Source organism: Protopterus annectens, chromosome 6.part0 (assembly GCF_019279795.1).
Source record: "Protopterus annectens isolate FY-2018-M chromosome 6.part0, PAN1.0, whole genome shotgun sequence".
Taxonomy (NCBI): domain Eukaryota; kingdom Metazoa; phylum Chordata; order Ceratodontiformes; family Protopteridae; genus Protopterus; species Protopterus annectens.
Window position 1 is genome coordinate 1,409,073,876 of NC_056737.1, and position 21,395 is coordinate 1,409,095,270.

General features: G+C 45.0%; 1 protein-coding gene across 11 annotated transcripts in view; it reads left to right on the forward strand.

Moving 5' to 3' along the window:
- R3HDM1 (R3H domain containing 1) overlaps positions 1-21,395 on the forward strand; it is a 2,579,330-nt gene that overhangs the window by 2,425,792 nt on the left and 132,143 nt on the right. For all 11 annotated transcript variants that reach the window (XM_044074947.1, XM_044074954.1, XM_044074957.1 and 8 more), the window contains one exon: positions 21,047-21,188. In XM_044074947.1, the coding sequence (XP_043930882.1) occupies positions 21,047-21,188 (142 nt within the window). The remainder of the gene's footprint in view (positions 1-21,046; positions 21,189-21,395) is intronic.

Below are 21,395 nucleotides of genomic sequence, written 5' to 3' on the forward strand. Positions count from 1 at the left end.
TCCTCTCATCCCCTGCCTGCAACAGGAGTTTCTATGGTGGGCAAAGGCCTGTCACCAAAACATGGGACGGCCCTTCAGTCTACCCCCTGCCAGCCAAACCTTAACAACAGATGCATCAGATTATGACTGGGGGGCTCACATGGCAGGAAGATGCATTCAGGGCATATGGGCACCAAAACAAATGCATCTACATATCAACCAGAAAGAGATGCTAGCTGTTTAAAATGCCCTAACAGCCTTCAAGGATTTACTTCATCCAGGACAACTACTGATAAAGACGGACAACACCACAGTCATGTGGTATATAAACAAGCAAGGGGGGCACACACTCATACCCCCTTTGCAGATTAGCCATGGCACTGTGGGACACAGCTTTGACCTACCAAATAAATTTTCAAGCTCAATTCCTGCCAGGAATACAGAACACGCTGGCAGATGACTTAAGCAGAAACCTTATGGATCCTCACGAGTGGAAACTAAATCCACAAGTATTCAGCATGATAACAGAGAAATGGGGGGAGCTCCGACATAGATCTATTTGCCTCTCCTCAAAATTATCAGTTGAAAAGATTCTGCAGAAGGACTTATCACAGACAAGCATGGAAAGTGGACGCCCTATTCTTTAGTTGGAAAAACCTGTCAGTTTACGCCTTTCCTCCTCTGCCTCTTCTACCCAGGGTCCTCCTAAAAGTCAGACAAGAGAAGCTAAAGATGATATTAATTGCCCCGGACTGGCCCCGCCAATACTGGTACCCAATTCTAAGGAACTTGTCTCACTACCCAACTTGGACCTTGCCTCAAGGACCACAACTGCTGTCCCAGCAAAACAATCAGATCCTGCACAACTGAACCTGGCAGCATGGCTAATCATGTAATCATACGAACACCTCTCAGTAAAGCTGTGATGGTTGTCATTTTGGAAGCCAGAAGGCCTAGTACTAGAAAATCTTATGCTGATAAATGGAAGAGATTCTGTGCTTGGAATCGAGCACAAGGAACTGATACAGCAGAACCACATATTTCTCAGGTATTACAATACTTAACTGAGATGCTTGACAAAGGCCTATCTTTCTCATCAATCAAAATCCATGCCTCTGCCATTTCAGCTCATTACAATACAGAGCCACCAATCTTTTCTCATCCTTTACTAAAGCAGTATCTTAGAGGAGCCAAAAACCTAAGGCCTCCTAGAAGATCACCCTTACCTGCATGGGACCTCAGTTATGTGTTGGAAAAACTCACCCTGCCTCCATTTGAACCAGCTGCTACTGCTGATATAAAGTTTTTATCATGGAAGACAGCTCTGCTACTAGCAATTACTTCAGCAGGAAGAGTTTCAGAGCTACAGGCCCTCATGGCTGTAGAGCCTTTTTATCATATTTTACCCAGACAGGGTGTCTCTGAGGACAAATCCTACTTTTATGCCTAAGGTGATTTCCAGTGTGGCTCTTAACCAAACAATTCATCTGCCAACTTTTTATCCAAATCCGCAGAACAAAGGGGAGAGAATTCTGCATTCCTTGGACGTGCACAGACAGCTAAGATTCTACTTGAGCAGGACAAAAGTTCTAAGAAAAACTGAGCAATTACTAGTGTCATATGCTGCAGGATCAGAAGGAAAGGCCATCTCAAAGCAGACAATTTCAAAGTTGGTAAGCCACTGCATCCGTTTCTGCTACTTACACCATGGTAAACCTGTGCCCAAGGGCATTAGTTCTCATTCCACCAGAGCTGCAGCTACTTCGGCAGCCTTTCTCAGAGGAGTACCAACCAAAGACATTCTAGAGGCTGCTGCTTGCAGTTCTGTTCACACCTTTACTAAGCATTACCATTTGCCTCTCTACTCTAAGTCCAGGGCAGGCTTTGCAGCTGTAGTGCTGCAGGGCCTTATAGCCGCACGTAATGCTGTTTAGCTCCAGCTTCCCAACCATAGCTTTGGGATTCTACCCAAATGTAATGACTGCAACAGTGAAACATGAAGAACATAGTACAGTTGTGTACACTTACCATAAATGCAGATGTTCGAGTGTATTCATTGTTGCAGTCCAGGTTACCCTCCATCCGCCTGTCATTCTACGGTTTATCTTTCCTTCTCTATCTTCTACAACCTATGTGGTGTATTTGTTTGTAGAAGAAGGTAAAGTTTATATTGATGCATGTATATAGATATATATGTATATATATATATATATATATGTATATATATATATATATGTGTGTGTGTATATATATATATATATATATGTATATATATATATATATATATATGTATATATATATATATATATATGTATATATCTACCTTTTTGGGGGCACCTGACATCGGGGGCAAGAAAAACTAAAGAAAATGGCGTCGGCTGCATGTTTTATACCCCTGACGACCTGACGTCATGGAAGAGAAGAAGCAACTGACGCAGGACCCAAGACTTTGGAATTCAGGCCGACTGAGGGCAACCTGCCATCAGATTACCCAAATGTAATGACTGCAACAGTGAATACACTCGAACATCTACATTTATGGTAAGTGTACACAACTGTACTATCCTCATAGCACCATATTGGCCTCGATACATTTGGTTCCCCTTCCTTTGGCCTCACCTACTAGATCGAGCATGATTTCTCTATCCAACCCCGGAGTTGATCTCACATCCACAGAACCTAATTCATCCCAACTTGAGCAGCCTGAAGCTCACAGCTTGGCTACTCCAATTCCCTTGATTGCCAGGCAGAATGATCTTTCTTTACCAGTACGTGACATTCTCATTGCATCTCGTAAGTCTTCCACTAGAAATCTGAACAAGTGGAAAAGATTTACCTGTTGGCTGAAAGATAAACAACTAGATCCCCTCTCAGCATCAGTGTTGATAATACTAGACTATTTGGCCGACTTTTTCCAATCGGGTCTATCGGCCTCTACCATTAGAGTTCATTTGGCTGCAATTTCTAATTTTCATGAGGGTGTCCAAGATTCCTCTCTTATGTCCCACAAATTGTGCAAGACCTTCATAAAAGGTGTGAATCATCTGAAGCCACCTTTTAGAAAACCTGTTCAGCCATGGGATTTATCATTAGTCCTACAAGCTCTGATAATGCCACCTTTCGAACCAGCCTCTTCTTGCGACCTCAAGCATTTGTCATGGAAAACCTTGTTTTTGGTCACCATTACTTCTGCCAGAAGTATTTCTGAGCTTCAAGCTTTATGTATCAAGAGGTCCATACTTGATTTTTCATAGAGATAGAGTGTCTCTGAGAACTAATCCATCATTTCTGCCAAAAGTGATCTCTGAAATGTCCATTAATCAAACCATTGAATTGCCAGTTTTCTTTCCCAATCATTCAAACAGAGGAGAGTATTGCCTACATACCCTAGATATCCAGAGGCAAATCCATTTTTATTTAAACAGGACTAGGTCCTTTCGTAAATCTGACCAGTTATTTTTGGCCTTTTCTGGACCTAGATTAGGATCTGCTGTTGCTAAGGTCACATTAGCTAAATAGGTTCATAGGGTCATACTAGGCTATCTGCCCTGGGGCAATTATAAGCCTAGCCCAATTCTGTATGGCTTACGCCACCCCTTGATTTGAGTATACTGTGCCCTTTTTAAGGTTTAGTTTACTGTGCCTCTGTCTAATAGTGACACCGGAGTAATCCCTGGGACAAACCTATGATCCCCCATCCACTTATCGAGATTCTTCTTGAAGAGATTCAGTGAAGTGCTCTGCCTCACATGAACTGGAATTCTATTCCAGAGCGAAGGGAGCCTCTGGGTTATGAACCTGTCCCTCCAGCAAGTTCTATTTACTTCTGTGCTGAGGTTCAAGTCCCTCAAGCGTGTGGCTCTAAGGGATTTAGATTTACTGAGGTGGAGCATGTCCATTAATTCTGGATTTGACATAGCTTTGTATGCCAGGCATAGATCGCCTCGAAGTAGGCGGTATGCAACTGAGTAGAGCTGGAGTTTTTTTAACCGAGCAGGATATGGCATCTGTTTGAGACCCTAGATCCTCTTGGTGAGATACTTTTGGGGTCTTTCTAATTGCTGCAGGTGTCGGGTAAGGTACATCCCAAAAGCGGCATTGTATTCTATGATGGGCCTGATGAGGGATGAATAAAGGGGCACGATTACCTCTCTTGATCTAGATGTGAAACCCTTCGTGATGAGGTGGGCTATGTAGAAGGTCTTTCTAACCACTTTGGCAATGTGGTTTTCAAAGGAGAGATTGCTATCAACTTGGGTCCCCAGGTCCCTAATAACTTTCTCTGTACTTAATGGATTTCCGCCTATGTGGTAATTTGTGGGCACATTGTTTTTGCCACAGGATATGACTATACATTTTTTGGCATTTAGCTTTAAACCATGACGCTGGCACCAGTTATCTGTCTCTGTGGGACCTTTTTGAAGGATGTTTGCATCAGCTGGAGAGTTGATTATGGCGCCCAGTTTGCAGTCGTCTGCGAACTTGGTGAGCCATAGTCCTCCCACATTTGCCTGTACCTCGGAAAAGTATATACCGAACAAGAGTGGTCCCAGGACAGAACCCTGTGGGACGCCACTTGTGACCAATTTCGAGTCTGACATGGCTCCAGCAACTCTCACTCTGTGGGTTCTGTCTTTGAGCCAGTTTGCGAACCATCTTGTGACATAGGGGTTTATATTTAAGCTGGATAGCTCATCTATGATGCCTGAGTAGGGTATTGTGTCAAATGCCTTTGCAAGGTCCAGATAGGCTGTGTGGACTACCTTCCCTTCATCTATGGCTTTGGTGACTGTTTCAAAGTAGTCGACCAGGTTCAGAAGGCAGGATCTGCCCTTGACAAAGCCGAACTGGGTAGGATCTAGTGTCTGTAGGTCCCCAATGTCTTTGTTTATGAGCTCCATGATGATCCTCTCCATAGCCTTGCAGAATAAGCTAGTCAGGCTTATGGGGCGATAGTTTCCAGAGTCCGTAGAGGCTCCACCTTTGTGGAGTGGGACCACTGTTGCTGTATGCCATTCTGTGGGCACATATCCTCTAGTGAGGCTGAGAATTGTATAGATGTTTTATTTGAGGGATTAGTTCCTCTTGTAGTTCATGTAGGACGCAACCTGGGACGCCATCTGGTCCCATGGAAGCAGTGTTTTTTGCTTTGGAGAGGGCAGCCTTCACCTGAGCATCTGAGATGTTTGGGAGGCAGCCCTCTGCCGGGATAGATACTTGCTCTTTTGGGGGGGGGGGGGGGGGGAGAAGTTTGCACTGAACCTGTCTGCCAGGATATTGGCGCTGTCTGTGGATTCAGTGTATTTTTTGTCGTTTAGAATCAACTCAGAACAAGTCTGGGAGTTGCATCCCTGGTTTCTAACATAATTGAAAAAAGCCTTATGATTGTCTTTGGTGTCCTGTGCAATTTTTCTCTCGAAGCTGGCCTTGGAGGATTTTATGAGGGATTGTAATTTTTTGCTAGTACTGATCAGAGATGCCTTCCCTATTAGGGATTTTGCTCCTTCTGTTGTACAGTTTATTTATGGCAGGGGTCCACCAGACTGGACGCCTGCCTTTGAATGATTGGGTCTTGGTTTTGTTTGGGATAGCATGATCCATGCATTCCTGGAGATGTCCGTAGAATGCATTTATATAGGATTTTGCAGTTTGGGCTGTAGTTTCCACTGGCCCTGGGGCCTTGAAGGATTCCACTTCGGTTTTGAGAAGTGAGAAGTTCGCTTTTGAGAAGTTTTTCACTGTGGTTTTCTGGGCTGGGGGTGGGGTCGGGATGTGGACATCCAGTGAAATTAATTTATGGTCTGATCTTACCAATGAGGGATATACGTCTAGTAATAATAATAATGGTTGAAAGACTGTGTGACCTTCATCTATACACAACGCAATATCTCATTGCCTACTACCATGAAAGCTCATTCAGCAAGGTTGGTGGCAATGTCTGCTGCATTCCATGCCAGAGCTTCTGTACATAACATCTGTGCAGCTGCAACTTGGGCTACAACTCATACCTTCATCAATCATTACAAATTGGATTTGGCCTCCAGGGGAAGAGCATCTTTTGGTACTATGGTGCTCAGGAATTTCCTTCCTTGAGAGCCTCCCAGGAATAGTGGTAGCTGGAGACGGTCTCATGTGTAAGGAGTGAATGAGGATTAACAATATCAGATAAAGAAGTTATGTCCTACCATAACGTTCTGTCTGTATTGTTGATCCTCGTTCAGTCATTACGACCCCCCCCCCCCCCCCTGTGGTTTCTAGTGGATCTCACCATCCGGCTCTCTTAGGTTATTTGACCAGAGGTAGCCTCTACCATCTTTGACTTGCAAACTCAGTCTGAGGTAACAGGGAGAAGGGGGATTGTGTTTAAGAGTTTAGCTCAAGAGTTTGAAGCTGGCGCGAGCTTGGAAAATGGCTGGCTCGGTTCCGAGGTCAGAACCGATACCCATGTGTAATGACTGAACGAGGATCAACAATACAGCTGGAACGTTATGGTAAGACATAACTTCTTTTTCCCACATGCTTTTGGGAGACGATGTATTGTTTTGCAAATTGTAGCTGGGCCTGGATGTTTTTCTGTGTAAGAAAAGGCTTCTGTCTTGCAACCCTACCCCATAGGCCAGACATATGGAGAATACGGGAGATTGTTGTCACATATAGTACACAACCAGTACTTGCCAGAAATTCCTGCAGCTCCTTCAGTGTTGCTGTAGGTCTTTTGGCAGCCTTCCTGACCAGTTTTCATCTTGTCTTTTCATCAATTTTGGAGGGACGTCCAGTTCTTTGCAACATCATTGTTGTCCCATATTTTCTCCACTTTTTGATGACCATCTTCACTGTGTTCCATGGTATATCCAGTGCTATGGAAATTTTTTTCTACCCTTCTCCTGACTGATCCCTTTCAACAATGAGATCCCTTTGATGCTTTGTAAGCTCTCTGTGAACCATGGCTTTTGCTGTAGCAGGCAACTGAATAAATGTTAGGAAAATCCTACTAGGACAGCTGAACTTTATTTGGGGTTAATCAGTATGTTTCTAATTAATGGCAGGTTTGTACCCAAGAAGACTGAATACTGTAATTAAAACAAAAGGTGCTTCAACAAAGTATTAGTTTAAGGGTATGCACACTTATGCAACCAGCTTATTGTAGGTTTTATATTTTCCCCCTAACAGTTTTGTTTTTCAATTGAATTGTACAGGTTATAGGTCACATTCAAGGTGGGAAACGTTTTTAAATGATTTATTGTGTTCTCAATTTTTGATATCACAAAAACCTGGCATTTTAACAGGGATGTGTACACTTTTTATATCCACTGTACAACTTAGATGACCCGAGATCAACTAGTGACTCAGGGATAGGAGGGAGTGATGAGGGAGAATGGGAATGAGCCGCCAGTGCCAGGGCAGCTAGTCCACTGTCTGTACTGACACCCTGCTGAAGCTGAGTGTAATGAAAGCCTACATACCAGGTAGACCATTCCCTAGCTGAATTAGGTATGCACACTAAAATGTACGTCTTTCGACTCCATCTCCCAGACTTCACAATATCTAGGAAATCTTCAGTAACTTTAGCCATAGCCATCAGTAAACCCTTAGTCTAATTCACCTGCCAGCCCTGATGGCTTAATGGTTGTTTTGTAAGAGGAATAGCTGACAGTGTGGCAACATGTCTTTTAGACTTGTTTCAAACATCTCTTACAGAAAGATTTGTGCCAGGTATTTGGAAAGAAGCCATAGTTGTACCTATATTACAGAATCAGTTTGGTACCACTGTTGACAGTTTCAGGCCAATTGGCCTAACTTTTATATTAAACCAAAGTTTTGAATGAGTGCTATGTCATTCATTTCAGCACTCGATTGATTTTAGTGTAGACATTTACCAACGTGTTCTACCAGGGCACTCAACATCCAACTAATGTAATCGTTTTTATGAACATGCCATCAATAGAATAGACTATGAGCCTGCAACAAATGTTATATACTTGGATTTAGCGAAGGCATTTGCTTATGTTCTCACAATTGCAATATTGAATATTATAAATAAGTAGACTGTTGATCCCTTTATAATCAGATGATGATCTTCGTGTTTCACTGTTGCAGTCATCACATTTGGGTTATCTGCTTGCAGTAGCCCTCAGTCGGCCTGATTGTCAAAGTCTTGGGTCCTGCGTCAGTTGCTGTCTCATCTTCCATGATGTCAGGTAGTCAGGGGTATAAAGCATGCAGCCGACGCTATTTTATCAGTCTTTCTTGCCGTGCGGTGCCCGAAGCAGAAGCTGTTCGCAAGTGCCGGTCAGCCGACTCGTGAAATTTTCATTTTTGAGTTTCAGAACTGAAGTCTTCAAGTAAGCTAAGTATCTCGTTGGGGAAACTTTTTTCTTGCTCTAAACCGATATCAGTAAAAGTTAATAGTCGTGTTTCTTGTGAAAAGCAAATACCTCATAAAGATTTCCATTTGTACTGCATTCCTTGCCTAGGCCCAGACCACAACGTACCTCGCTGTCGGTTTTGTGCCTTATTTAATCATCGAACTATTCATCGTCGGTTCATTTACACTGCTCAATATTTTAATACTCAGTTCAATTATCCAGAAATGGCTTCTGTAAGCCACCCGACTGCCGATATTCCAAAAAAACGCAAAGATAAAGACAGAAACAGACTGCTTAGGTCCAAAGCTGCCAACGATGCTTCTCCTAAGCTAGTCGCCAGTTCGCCGGTACTCAGTGATGCACTTTCGCAGCCCCTGTTTCCCGCTACTTCAGATTCGCAGGCCTCTACTGAGACCCATTCGGAGTCCGGTGTGCTGCGAGATGCTTCTTTTGCTGTGGAACTTGTGCATGTCTCTACCTTGAATGGGTCCGGAGCCACTGTGCAGGCACCGGCTTCTGAGGGTATATTCAGGCCTACTGACTTGCATATTAAACCGATGCCATCTTCTTCTTCTAGGCCTAAAACTCAATCTATGCCTCAAAAACCGACGCCCAGACTGCATGGTGAGGCCTCTATGCCTAATAAACAAATGATAAGAATAGCTGAAGACTTTATTACTCTAATCAGGGGAAGCCACCCTTCCCCCTCTAAGAGACCTAGGACTGATTTTTCCTTCTGATTCTTCTGATCAGGATTCTGAAATTTCTGTTTTCTCTGATGACCAGGAATTGCCCTTATCTCCCTGTGAGGATTCTGATGCAGAGGACTCCATTCCCTCTGCTTCCCCTCCAGAGGATTTCTCCTTTGGTGAAACCTTGCATATTCTTAGGGAGCATTTCCACTGAGAAAGCCAGGAGTGCTCTGACTCCAAAAAGAGGCTTAGGGAATTCTTACTCCTGCCTCAACACAGGCCTTCAGCTATCCCTCCTGTACTGGACATTGTAGATGATGCCTTCTCAGAATCTTGCCTGGCCCCTGACTCTTACCCTCCTGCTCCCAGAAAACCTGATAGGTATTACAGGGAACCTGACTCTCACAAGTTCCTCTTTAAAAATCCTACTGCGGATCCTGAGAATATTTCACAGGGACCCAAGGGCATTAAGGCTACCACTGCCAAAAATCCTACCCCCTCTGATTCCAGGGCACTGGATAGATGGGGAAAGAAGGTATACACTTTTGCTACTTTAGCCATTAGGGCTTTAAACTGCCAGTTCCATATGTTAAAGTATCAGCAGCATATTATTGGATTGCTTAAACAGAAAATGATGTTGATTCCTGACTATGCTGAAAATAAAGAATTACAGGATTTAATGCATTCTGCTGAACAAGTTGGAAAACATACTTTGCAATGTGGTTTTGATTCATTAGAGGCATCTTGCAGGGCTGCTGTTACTGGGTCTGTACTTAGGAGGCATGCTTGGTTTAAGGAGCAATCTCTGCCAGATCATGTTAAAGCTATATTGCTGGATGATCCCTTAAACCAAGACCGCCTGTTTGGCAATCAAGCAGAAGTAGTACTTAAAAAGATGGAGGAAAAAGCTAAATCTATGCAAACTGTTAAAGATTTCCTGCAAGTACAACCTCCCAGATTTAGTAGGCATTGGCCCTCTAAGCATTGGTCCTCTTCCAGGCCTTCTCAGTCCAAACCCAGAACCAGCAGAGCACCCAGGCTTCAGTCCCAAGGTACTCACAGGCGTAAACAATAGGGGGCTCCCACTTCCAAAGCAGGGAGTAGTAAGACTCCCCCCTATGGTAAACTGTCTCAGTGACCTAACTTTGAACCTTCCTAGCCCTGCTCAACTGACTGTTCCTTTAGGGGGAAAGATTGCCCGCCTTGCAAAATTGGGAACTCATTACCCAGGACAAATGGGTTTTAAATATAGTTTCCCAAGGATACAGATTCCACTTTCACTCCTTACCAACCCGAAATGGCTGGCCAGACCTACCCCCAAATCAGTGGGCAGAGGCTCAAAAGCAAGTTCTCTCTCTTTTAAGCATCAGAGCTATTCAGCCTGTTCCAGAAGAGGAATGGGGCCAAGGTTTTTACTCAAGACTTTTTCTGGTGCCCAGAAAAGGGAATTCATGGCGTCCTATTCTGGATCTGTGTATCCTAATAACATTTTTGGTAATCTCAAAATTCAAGATGCTAGCTCTTCATCAGCTGCTTCCCATGCTAGGCAAAGATGCCTGGTTGGCAACACTGAATTTAAAGGAAGCCTACCTGCACACCCCAATAAGGGAATCTTGCAGAAGATATCTACACTTTTGAGCAGGCTACATGCACTACCAGTTCTTTGCACTGCCCTTTGGCTCATCTGCTACGCTCAGGGTATTCACAAAGTGCCTCGCTCCAGTCATTGCATTTTGCAGGCAAAGAGATATTCAGATATACCCATATCTGGATGATTGTCTAATTCAGGCAGAAAACCAGGACAATACTATTAGATCTGTTTTTTGTAAAGAAATTGCTAACTTCTCTGGGGTATACCATAAACGAAAATAAATCACATCTTGTACCCTGCCAACAAATGGTATTCCTGGGAGCAAGATTGAATACAACTTCCTAGATGGCCTACGTTACGCCTGAGAAAAAAGTTCATTTGACAGCCTACTTCAAACTACTGGCCACAAAGACCCAGCTATCTGCAAGGAAAATTCTGCAAGCCCTTGGGTTCATAGCCTCCTGCATACTACTAATTTCCATATGCAAGACTGCATATCAGGAAACTACAATGGTATCTAAAAAGCCTAGGGTGTCAACATTCTCGGGATCTAGAATCAATGATTCCTATCACACCTTGTCTACAGATAGAGTTCCTTTGGTGGGCAGAGGCCTGCCACCAGAACAAGGGACTGCCATTGACTCTAACCCCTGCCGCCCAAACCCTAACAACAGATGCATCAGACTATCCATGGGGGGCTCACTTGGCAGGGCAGTGCATTCAGGGCAAATGGAACGCAAGTCAAATGCACCTGCATATCAATCAAAAAGAAATGTTAGCTGTAAAGTATGCTCTGACAGCCTTCAAGGACCACATTCTTCCAGGACAATTATTGGTAAAGACGGACAACACCACTGTTATGTGGTACATAAACAAGCTAGCTATGGCTCTGTGGAACACAGCCTTGAGCTACCATGTGCACCTACAGGCTCAATTCCTGCCAGGAAAGCTAAAATACACTGGTAGACGACCTAAGCAGAAATATCATGGACCCACACGAGTGGAAACTGGAACCAATGCTTTTCAACATGTTGAGAAACAAATGGGGGAGCCCAGAGATGGACCTGTTTGCCTCCCCCCAGAACTACCAATTGGACAAATTCTGCACAAGGACTCCCCACAAACAGGCTTGGAAAGTGGATGCCCTGTCCTTCACCTGGAAAAACCTATCCGTGTATGCCTTTCCACCTCTGCCTCTCCTCTCCAAGATCAAACAGAACAAACCAAGGACAATACTGATTGCACCAGACTGGCCACGCCAGCACTGGTACCCCCTCTTGCATAGTGTGTCACTGCTGGCACCATGGCACCTGCCTCAGACCCCCTGCTCTGCTGTCTCAGCAGGAGGGCCAGATTCTGCACTCACAGCTTCAAACCCTGAACATGGCAACCTGGCTAATTAACTGATGTCACTATTCTCATCCCTCAGTAAGCAAGTGATGAATGTCATTCACGAGGTAAGGAGGCCTATTACTAGAAAATTCTGTGCTGAAAAATGGAAAAGATTCTGTTCCTGAAGCCAAACTCATGGGATGGGTCCAGCAGCGTCCAATTTACCTCAGATTCTTCAATACTTAACTGAGATGCTTCACAAGGGCCTTTCCTTTTCCTCCATCAAAATTCATGCCTAAGCCATTTCAGCTCATTACAATACAGAACCACCCCTCTTCTCTTATCCACTGCTGGAGCAATTCCTCAGAGGGGCCAAAACCTTAAGACCACCCAGGAGAGCCCCTACTCCAGCTCTGTGACCTTATCTTTGTATAGGAAAAGCTCACTCTACCTTCCTTCGAGCCAGCTGCAAGTGCAGACTTGAAATTCTTTTCTTGGAAAACAGCCTTCCTTCTAGCCATCACTTCAGCAAGAAAGGTGTCTGAATTACAGGCCCTTATGGCTGTGGAGCCTTTCATCATCTTCATGCAGACAGGGTGTCCCCCTGGACCAATCCCTCCTTCATGCCCAAGGTGGTATCCAGTGTGGCCCTTAATCAGTCTCTTCATTTTCCAACCTTCTTTTCTAATCCACAGAACAAAGGGGAACAAATACTGCACTCCTTGGACTTGCACAGACAATTTAGATTTTACTTGGACAGGACTAAACCTCTCAGGAAATCTGAACAGCTGCTGGTTGCATTTGCTGCAGGGATAGAGGGGAAAGCTATTTCAAAGCAAACCATTTCTAAGTGGATTGGCCATTGCATTAATTTCTGTTATAAGCACCATGGAAAACCTACCCCACAGGGGATAAGAGCACATTCAACCAGGGCTGCATCTACCTCTACAGCCTTTCTCAGAGGTGTCCCTGGAAGAAGCTGCTACCTGGAGTTCTGTACATACCTTCATCAAGCATTACCACTTGCTATTTTTTTCTAAATCCAGAGCTGGCTTTGCCACTGCAGTCTTGCAGGGCCATATAGCTGGTCCTAATGCTATCTAATTACCTCCTCCCATCCTTAGCTTTGGGAATCTACCCAAATGTGATGGCTGCAACAGTGAAACACAAAGAACGTAGTACAATTGTGTACACTTGCCATAAATGTATATGTTTCATTGTATTCACCGTTGCAGTCCTGGTTACCCTCCCTCCAGCCCCCTGACTTCTATTGTCTATACCTCTGTTCTTGTTTACTATGCTTAAAGCTTTCTGGTGTATTTGCTTTTTGTTGGAGGTGTAACCTTGTATATAACTGCTTCCCATTATGGGGGCACCTGACATCTGGGGCAAGAAAAACTGATAAAATGGCGTTGGCTGCATGCTTTAATACCCCTGACTACCTGGCGTCATAGAAGATGAGAGAGCAACCGATGCAGGACCCAAGACTTTGATAATCAGGCCGACTGAGGGCTACTACAAGCAGATAACCCAAATGTGATGACTGCAACAGTGAATACACTCAAACATCTACATTTATGCTAAGTGTACACAACTGTACTGTAGCCAACTGGCTATCAAGTACAAAAGGTAAAGTTAGACTAAAGAACTGCATTTTGAATGACAAGCTCATCAGGGTGGGAATTTCTCAGGGATCTGTCCTTGGCCTTCTGCTTTTTCACCTACTGTTGTCTGATTGCCTGTCCAGTGAGAACACCTGGATCAACAATTTATTGCCGATACAATAACTTGCTGTGTAGTTATCAACATAAACCGTCACTATATTCTTCAAGGATAATTTGATACCATCTTTAATTAGACCACCACCATGTACTTTGGTAATCAGAATCTCATGTACGTGTATGACAACCCTCTGTTAAGTAGGGTTACATTAGTGAGTGATTTTTGGGTGTCCTGGTGGACTCGCCTTGATGAGCACATTAAATTAATCATAAGTTGTGTTATGGATTATTCAGAGATATCCTGAGCAGTGTTGACAGCATAGGTAAGAAGTTCTGATGCTGTTACTTTTTATGGGTGGTAGAGCCACAAAATTCTGTTATTGGCCTTTCTGCATCTTTAATACTTCCCAACGTAAGAAACTCGAAAACAATCAAAAGACGTACACTAGGTAGTTAATAGGGCTGGGTAGTTTGCCATGTAAAAAAGACGCGAACGCAATACTTTATATTCTGTTGGATGTAGGCTATTATGAGCTGATTTAATCCTGGTGTTTAAATGCTTAACTGATTAAACCATGGCTCTGCATTTCCTTTATGAATTGTATTATTCCACTGGGAATATTTATTTCTTGGTTAACCTTCTACAAGCTAGAATGCAGATTAAGACCTTTTTTCATCATAGGCCACATAATTTTGGAAGTCTCAACCATTGAATATATGATGTGCTAAGAATCTTGCACTCTGTTAAAAATGTTACGGTTATGGTTCAAGAATTACATATATGACCTTGGTTTATGTGTTAAGCAACCTGTTAAGTGGCACAATTAGGCAGTCACTTTGGATTTCTTAAGACTGAACACTAAACCAATAGGCTAATCTGGTTACAAGAAGACTGATGGTTAGCCAGCACTAGGGAGAAAAAGGATACTAAAAAAAAAACATAGGCACAGTAACATCATTGACTGTAAAATAACTTGTTAAATTGAGTGCAACATTAACCATTCCTGAAAAAAGATTTTTGGAAATGTGTAATTCATGCTGTATAGCCACTTTAGATTACTGCACCAGTTAGAGGCTGTGAATTATTAGATCTGAAGTGGTTTACTTCATTTGGTCTTCAACCTGTGGGGAGCTGGCAACTTTACTAGCATCTGCTCCGAGCTCCAAGCTCCTCCCCTTTTCCATAATACACCTCACTACTTTCCAATCCCCAGATCTTGTCTGCCGTGAATAGCTTATGCTATGTGAATAACTTATGCATCGTGATCTCTAGAGCTCCAGGTTTTCCAGTGGGTAAATCTTTAAAAATCTCTTTCTTTTTTTCTTTAAAAATATAGATAGTGAATAGAGTAGGTTCCCCTTTTTCCTCCCCTCACTTGGTGCATCGAGTTTTTTAGTTTTAGGGTAGTTAGCTTAGAGTAGTTGTGTGTATTTTTGCTTCCCCAGTAGTTGTGTGTATTTTTGCTTCCCCTCCCCTCTGCATTGTGTTCTGTGTGTGAGTGTGGTGAGTGGGTGTTCTCAGCAAGAAAGAATAACATTTTCTTTTTTAGTTATTCTTTCTTCTGACCTTATGGCTGACAAGCCTATTTTCAAAAGATGCACTGAGTATGGCCATAAATTATCCCCTGCGGGTGGCCACATTCTGTGTTATGTGCTTGGGCGTGGCCCATCTGAGCACAGACTGCACTGTATGCGCGGGGTTCAACCCGGATGCCATTAAAGATAGGAAGGCCAAGTTGGCCCTGAAAGGCCTTCTTCCCCCTTCTGAGACTGTTGCTTCATCTTTGGCTTCAGTCACAGTGGCTATTGTGGCCGCCTCTCCTTCTTCTCTTCCCCTGGCTTCCCTTCCCAGGCTGGGACTCAACCTCCTGTGCAAAAGCTTGTGGAAGCAGAGCGGAAAAGGAGCAGAGAGAAGGAGAGAGAGTCGAAGTCAAGGGAAAAGCACAAGAGGTCTCCAGACCTCCCTTCACCAGTCAAAACGTTACAGATCCATGACACCCCTCGGCACTGATCTCCGAGGTTCTTCCCGGAGCCAGAGGGGACACGTTCAGCTTCTAGGGCCTTGGTGCCCTGACCTGCAAGATCGAAGTCCACGGCCACGTCGAGGTCCACCCGGTCTTTGAGGTTGATATGTTTAAAATGATGGGGAGGTTCATCTGTACTCCAATCCAGATGGGTGTCTTGACAGCCCTCTCTCCCCCTCAGGAGGTGGTAGCTCGTTTCCTTTTTTCCAGCCGATATCTCCTTCTCCGATCCAGCCATTGGGTTCTGAGTATTCGGATCTGAGGATGGCTTTAGTCAGGGCGTCGGCGCCTAAGGTACCTGCTTCGACGCCAATAGCTGCCTGGAGCGTGTTGGATCCAACCAGCTCAGATCCGAAACACTCGAGCCGGAGCTTGGGTGTCGGATCTCAGGGAGTGGAACTTTTTTCATAGGCTTCGCTTTTGTTGGGCCAAGTTCCCTCCCTCGGAGCTCCCTCCACTTCAGGCCCAGCTCCGAGTCTTTCATTGGACCCAGGGAGACCGGCCTCCTTATTGGTTTCTCAGGAGGTTCGATCTCCTTTGGTGTTCGACATGGTAGAAAGGGTTCTCTCTGCTAGATCGAAACCCCTAACTGCCCTCTCAGACTCCACCCACGCCCCCTCGGTTCTTTCTACAGTCCCCATCATTTTACCAGAGGGACAGCTCATGCTTGAGGAGCCCCAGACTGTTCCTACTGAGGAACAACTGGCTTGCGAGTTCCCACCGAAGAGCCTCAATGGAGAGGTGCCTCGCAAGCATACGTACAAGAGGAGACACTTGGACTCCCCCAAGTCCCTCACCAAGGATACAGACTTGGATGAGGGATAAGGTTCCCCTAGGTCACCTCCCTAGGATATCGCCTTTGGAGACATCATGGAAATCCTGCACCAGCGGGGAAGTTGGTCTGCCCCCAAACCTTCTTTTGACGAGTCTGTGTTCCTGGAGGCTTTCGGCACAGGCCTGCCTACTTCCTGGGTGTCCCCTCCCGTGGATCCTGTGGTGGACCTGATCACACAGGCATGGAAGGAGCCGGAGACCATGGAACCAATTCTAAAAAGACCCGACAAAATTTTGAGTCCCCCCACAGACAGACCAGCATGGAACAAGGGCTCCCCCCATAAACGCTATGGTGATAGCAGCAGCCACAAAAAAGGAACTTGTACAGGAGAGTTCCTCGGTTCATCCTCCTGACCGAGAGTTGCGGATGATGGACCGCCTAGGGAAGCAGGTGTATGCTTCAGCCACCTTTTCAATTAGGGCACTGAACTACCTGGCCCATGTCACTAGACTCCAGTTCGATCTGGTAAAGGAGCTAGAGGAGTCTCCCCCTAAATCCATGTCGCATGAGGACAGGGTCTCGTTCTCCGCGAGGATGGCCACTTTGAAAGCAGTCTCCAACACATCCATGCGACTCCTTTCACATGCTACTGAAGGAGCAGCTAGGGCGGCTTGGCCCAGCGTGTCCATGAGGCACAATCCCTGGCTCAGATTATGTCAATTTTTAGAACCTTTCAAGGCGTCCTTTGCCAATGCCCTTTATATGACAGCTCTACTCTCTTTGGTAAGACCGTCAAAGAGACATTAGTCCAGACTGAGAAGGACAGGAAGACACTGTCTGCCATCGGGATCCACTTCTCAAACCCTCAAAGCTCCTTTTCCCGGAACCAGACAGTGCAAAAGAAGATGTGGTTCCGGAAGTCACAATATTCCCGGGACACTCAGGGCTGCTCTTCCCCCTGAGGCAGAGGAGGACAGAGTGGATGCCGGCCCAAAGGCAGAGGTGATCCGAGGAATTTTGGGTCTCGAGAACATTTCTCAGACAGACCCAGGCAGCAACCGTGAGGGGTGGCCTGACTGCTCTACTCTGGAGGCAGTCGGGGGATGATTGTCCTTGCACCTAACGGTATGGGCGTCCATAACATCAGACTGCCGGGTGCTTCAGATCATATCCAGAGGATAGTCTGTCCCCTTTGTGGGTCCTCCCAAGTCTCCCAAACACCTCCCGGATGTACCACACACGCAAAGGGAGGCAGCAGCACAGGAAATTTCAAAGCTGCTAGAAAAACGAGCCATCAAAACCGTCCCCCCAGTTCAGTCCGAATCGGGCTTCTACTCCAGGTTCTTTTTGGTGCCAAAGAAAACGAAGGACTTAGAGACTATTCTGAACCTTACTACCCTGAACCTGTCAGTTGCCAAAGAGAAGTTCTGGATGGTCACACTACAGTCCATCATGCCGTACCTGCAAGAGAGCGACTGGATGTGCTTGTTAGACCTCCAGAATACTTACTATCACATAAAGATGCACAGAAGCTCCAGGAGGTTCCTCCGCTTCCTTCTTGGAGTCAGTCATTACCAGTTTTGATCCCTACCCTTTGGTCTCACCACAGCCCCCAGGGTGTTCACCAAAGTGATGGTGGTAGTAGTTGCTCACCTGAGGCTTCAGGGAGTTCAGGTCTATCCGTACCTGGACGATTGGCTCCTCACTGCTCCCACCAGGTGTCTACTCTCCCAAACCAGGGATTACTTCCTGATTCTTGCCCTGCATTTGGGGTTCACAATCAATGCATCCAAATCACTCCTAGATCCTGTACAGGTGATAGACTAAATTGGCGCCAGGATAGATACTCTACAGTGCAAAATTTTCCTGACCTCGGAGAGAGTACAGAATCTGAGGATGCATGTCTCCCTGATCTACCACTCTCATCTCCCAATGGCGGAATCGGTGTTGAGGGCCTTAGGCTCGATGGCTGCGACTGTAACTCTTCTCCTGTGTGCTCGGTTACACATGCAAATTCTACAGTGGACTCTAGCTGTACAATGGTCCCTGTTGGAACTGCCATTGACATATCCAATTCAACTCAGTCGAGTCTGTCAGTTGTCCCTCATGTGGTGGATGTGTTCTCCGGACATTTTGGAGGGACGACCCTTTGTTCCAGCCTCAGCCCAAGCCGCAGTGACCGTGGATGCCTCCCAACTCGGGTGGCGGGGGCATTGTTTGGACAGGACAGTCCAAGGCCTGTGGTCCACTGTAGAGACTAGCTTGCACATAAATGTCGTAGAGGTGAGGGTGGTCCTTATAGCATTGCAGCCCTTCATGCCTTTCTTCCTCTGGGAATGATTGCAATTCAGTCAGACAACATGTCAGTGGTATGGTATATCAACAAACAGGGTGGGACCAGATCTTACCCCCTTTGTCGTGAGGTCATGAGAGTGTGGGAATGGGCGATCTTCACCGGTCGCTTTCTCATCGCAACGCTCATTCTGGGATGGTCCAACATCCTAGCGGACAGGCTAAGTCTGACTATTCTGATGCCTTACGAGTGGTCTCTGAATCTTTCAGTAGCGGAACAGATCTTCCGCGAGTGGGGTCAACCTTGCTGCTATCTCTTCGCATCTCCTTCCAATGCGAAGTGCAGTGAGATTTTCACTCTGAACCCCCTGCTGGGGGAGTCCCCCAGAGATGGGTCTAGTTCATGCTTGGCCTCCCGGTCTTCTGTATGCTTACCTGCCAGTATCTCTTATTCCGAGGTTTCTACAGAAAGCTCATCGACTGGGGAGCAAAGTGATCCTCATTGCCCCTTTTTGGCCTCGCCAGGTATGGTTTCCCTTCCTTTGGTCTCACCTTCTGGGTCCGACTTGGATCCTGGATCCCGTTCAGGACCTGATTTCACACCCCTTTGGGGGTGCCTCATCTGAATCTGGACAGTTTGTAGCTCACAGCTTGGCTGCTCCAGTTCCAGTGATTGATAGGACTCCTGGACTGTCCTCCTCAGTTAGATCTATTTTGGTGGCTGCTCATAAGTCTTCGACCAGGAGGGTTTATTGCAGCAAGTGGAAACGTTTTTCCTTTTGGGCCTCTCAAAGGAGTTTAGACCCCTTCACGGCTCCTATTTCTGCCATTCTTGATTTTTTAGCTGATATATTTCAACATGGAGCTAGTTTTTTTTTTTTTTTACGGTCAAGGTTCAGTTGGCTGCCATTTCTCATTTTCATGTGTGCGAGAATTCTGCCTCTTTAGCCTCCTTCAGACTGTGTAAAGCTTTTATTAAAGGCACCTTTTTGTTATGCCCCCTGGTCAAGGATCCTGTTCTCCCTTGGGACCGTACTATGTTTCTTCAAGCTCTGTTCGCTCCTCCTTTCGAGCCTGCTGCAACAGTAAATCTGAAATATTTATCTTGGAAAACAGCTTTTCTGGTGGCTGTTACCTCTGCCAAAAGGGTCTCAGAACTGCAGGCCTTGTCCATCAAAGTTCCTTATATGATTTTTCATAAAGGTAGGGTTTCCATTCGGACCAATCCATCCTTTCTTCCTAAGGTGGCATCACCAGTCAATATCAATCAGACCATCAATTTGCCTGTGTTCTTTCCTAATTTTACTAACAAGATGGAGTACAAACTTCACTTGCTGGATGTTTATAGACAGTTATGATTCTATTTACACAGGACAAAAAAATTTCCGTAAATCTGATCAGTTGTTTGTATCCTTCTATAAATCCTTTCTGGGGAAACCTTTCTCCAAGGTCACTATTGTTAGATCGTTTCTTCATGTATCCTTCAGGTCTGTAAGGACAGAGGCATATCTCCTCTGGGTCAGGTGAGAGCTCATTCCACTAGATCGATGGCAACGTCTGCAGCTTTTTGGTCTAGGGTGTCTTTGGGTGATATTTGTTCTGCATCTACTTGGTCCTTATCTCATACATTTATTTCTCAATATAAATTGGATTTGACTTCCAGAAGGAAAGCATCCTTTGGTTCCGTGGTGCTCCGAAATATCCTTCCATGAGGGCCTCCCAGGAATTGAGTTGCTGGGAACTCTGTCCCACAGCTTGAAGACCAAATGAAGTAAACTACTTCAGATAAAGAAGTTATGTACTCATCATAACGTTCCATCTGAGTAGTTCTACTTCATTTGTCTTCAACCGTCCCTCCCTCCTTACCCCGGACCTTGGCATATGAATAGCCTACGGGCTGCAGTTGTAGGTCACATGTATTTTTCAGGTTGGGTTGTCAGTGTAAGGTTCAGCAAACTCGATCGGGGGTTGGAAGGTAGTGAGGTGTATTATGGGTAAGGGGAGGAGCTTGGTGCTCAGAGCAGATGCTAGTAAAGTTGCCAGCTCGCTACCGATATCACACAGGTTGAAGACAAATGAAGTAAAACTACTCAGATGGAATGTTATGGTGAGTACATAACTTCTTTATTTGTTAAAATCTGGATGTTCAGTGTTTAGTTTGCTTCATTGTGGCTTGCTTGTTTATTGTATGAAAAAAATGTATATGTTAACTGTGATCTTAACCACTGTGTTAAGATTTCATTAATAATTCATTTTGATTATTTATTTTCACAGAATAGTCCACAGTTAGGTAGTCCTGCAACCTCCCCTGCACAGTCTCCAGCCCCAGGTCAGTTAAACATGAAAAATATACACCCTGGCTTGACACTTCTCCCAGTTGTTCCACAGTTTCATAGAGCTCCATGCACTGGACAAGGTAAATGTTTACATAACATATCCAATATGAATAGTTGTGTCGTCCTACTTTATTTTGGATAAATGAGTGCTTGTGTGATTCTCTGATTTCACTGCTAGATGTTTTAGGGTAATTTGGTTATTACTTGGTGCACCACTGCACAGATTATTTAAATTGCAAAAGTTCTGAGGTCTGTCTTAAGCATGCTTTTTCATTTGTGAAATATAG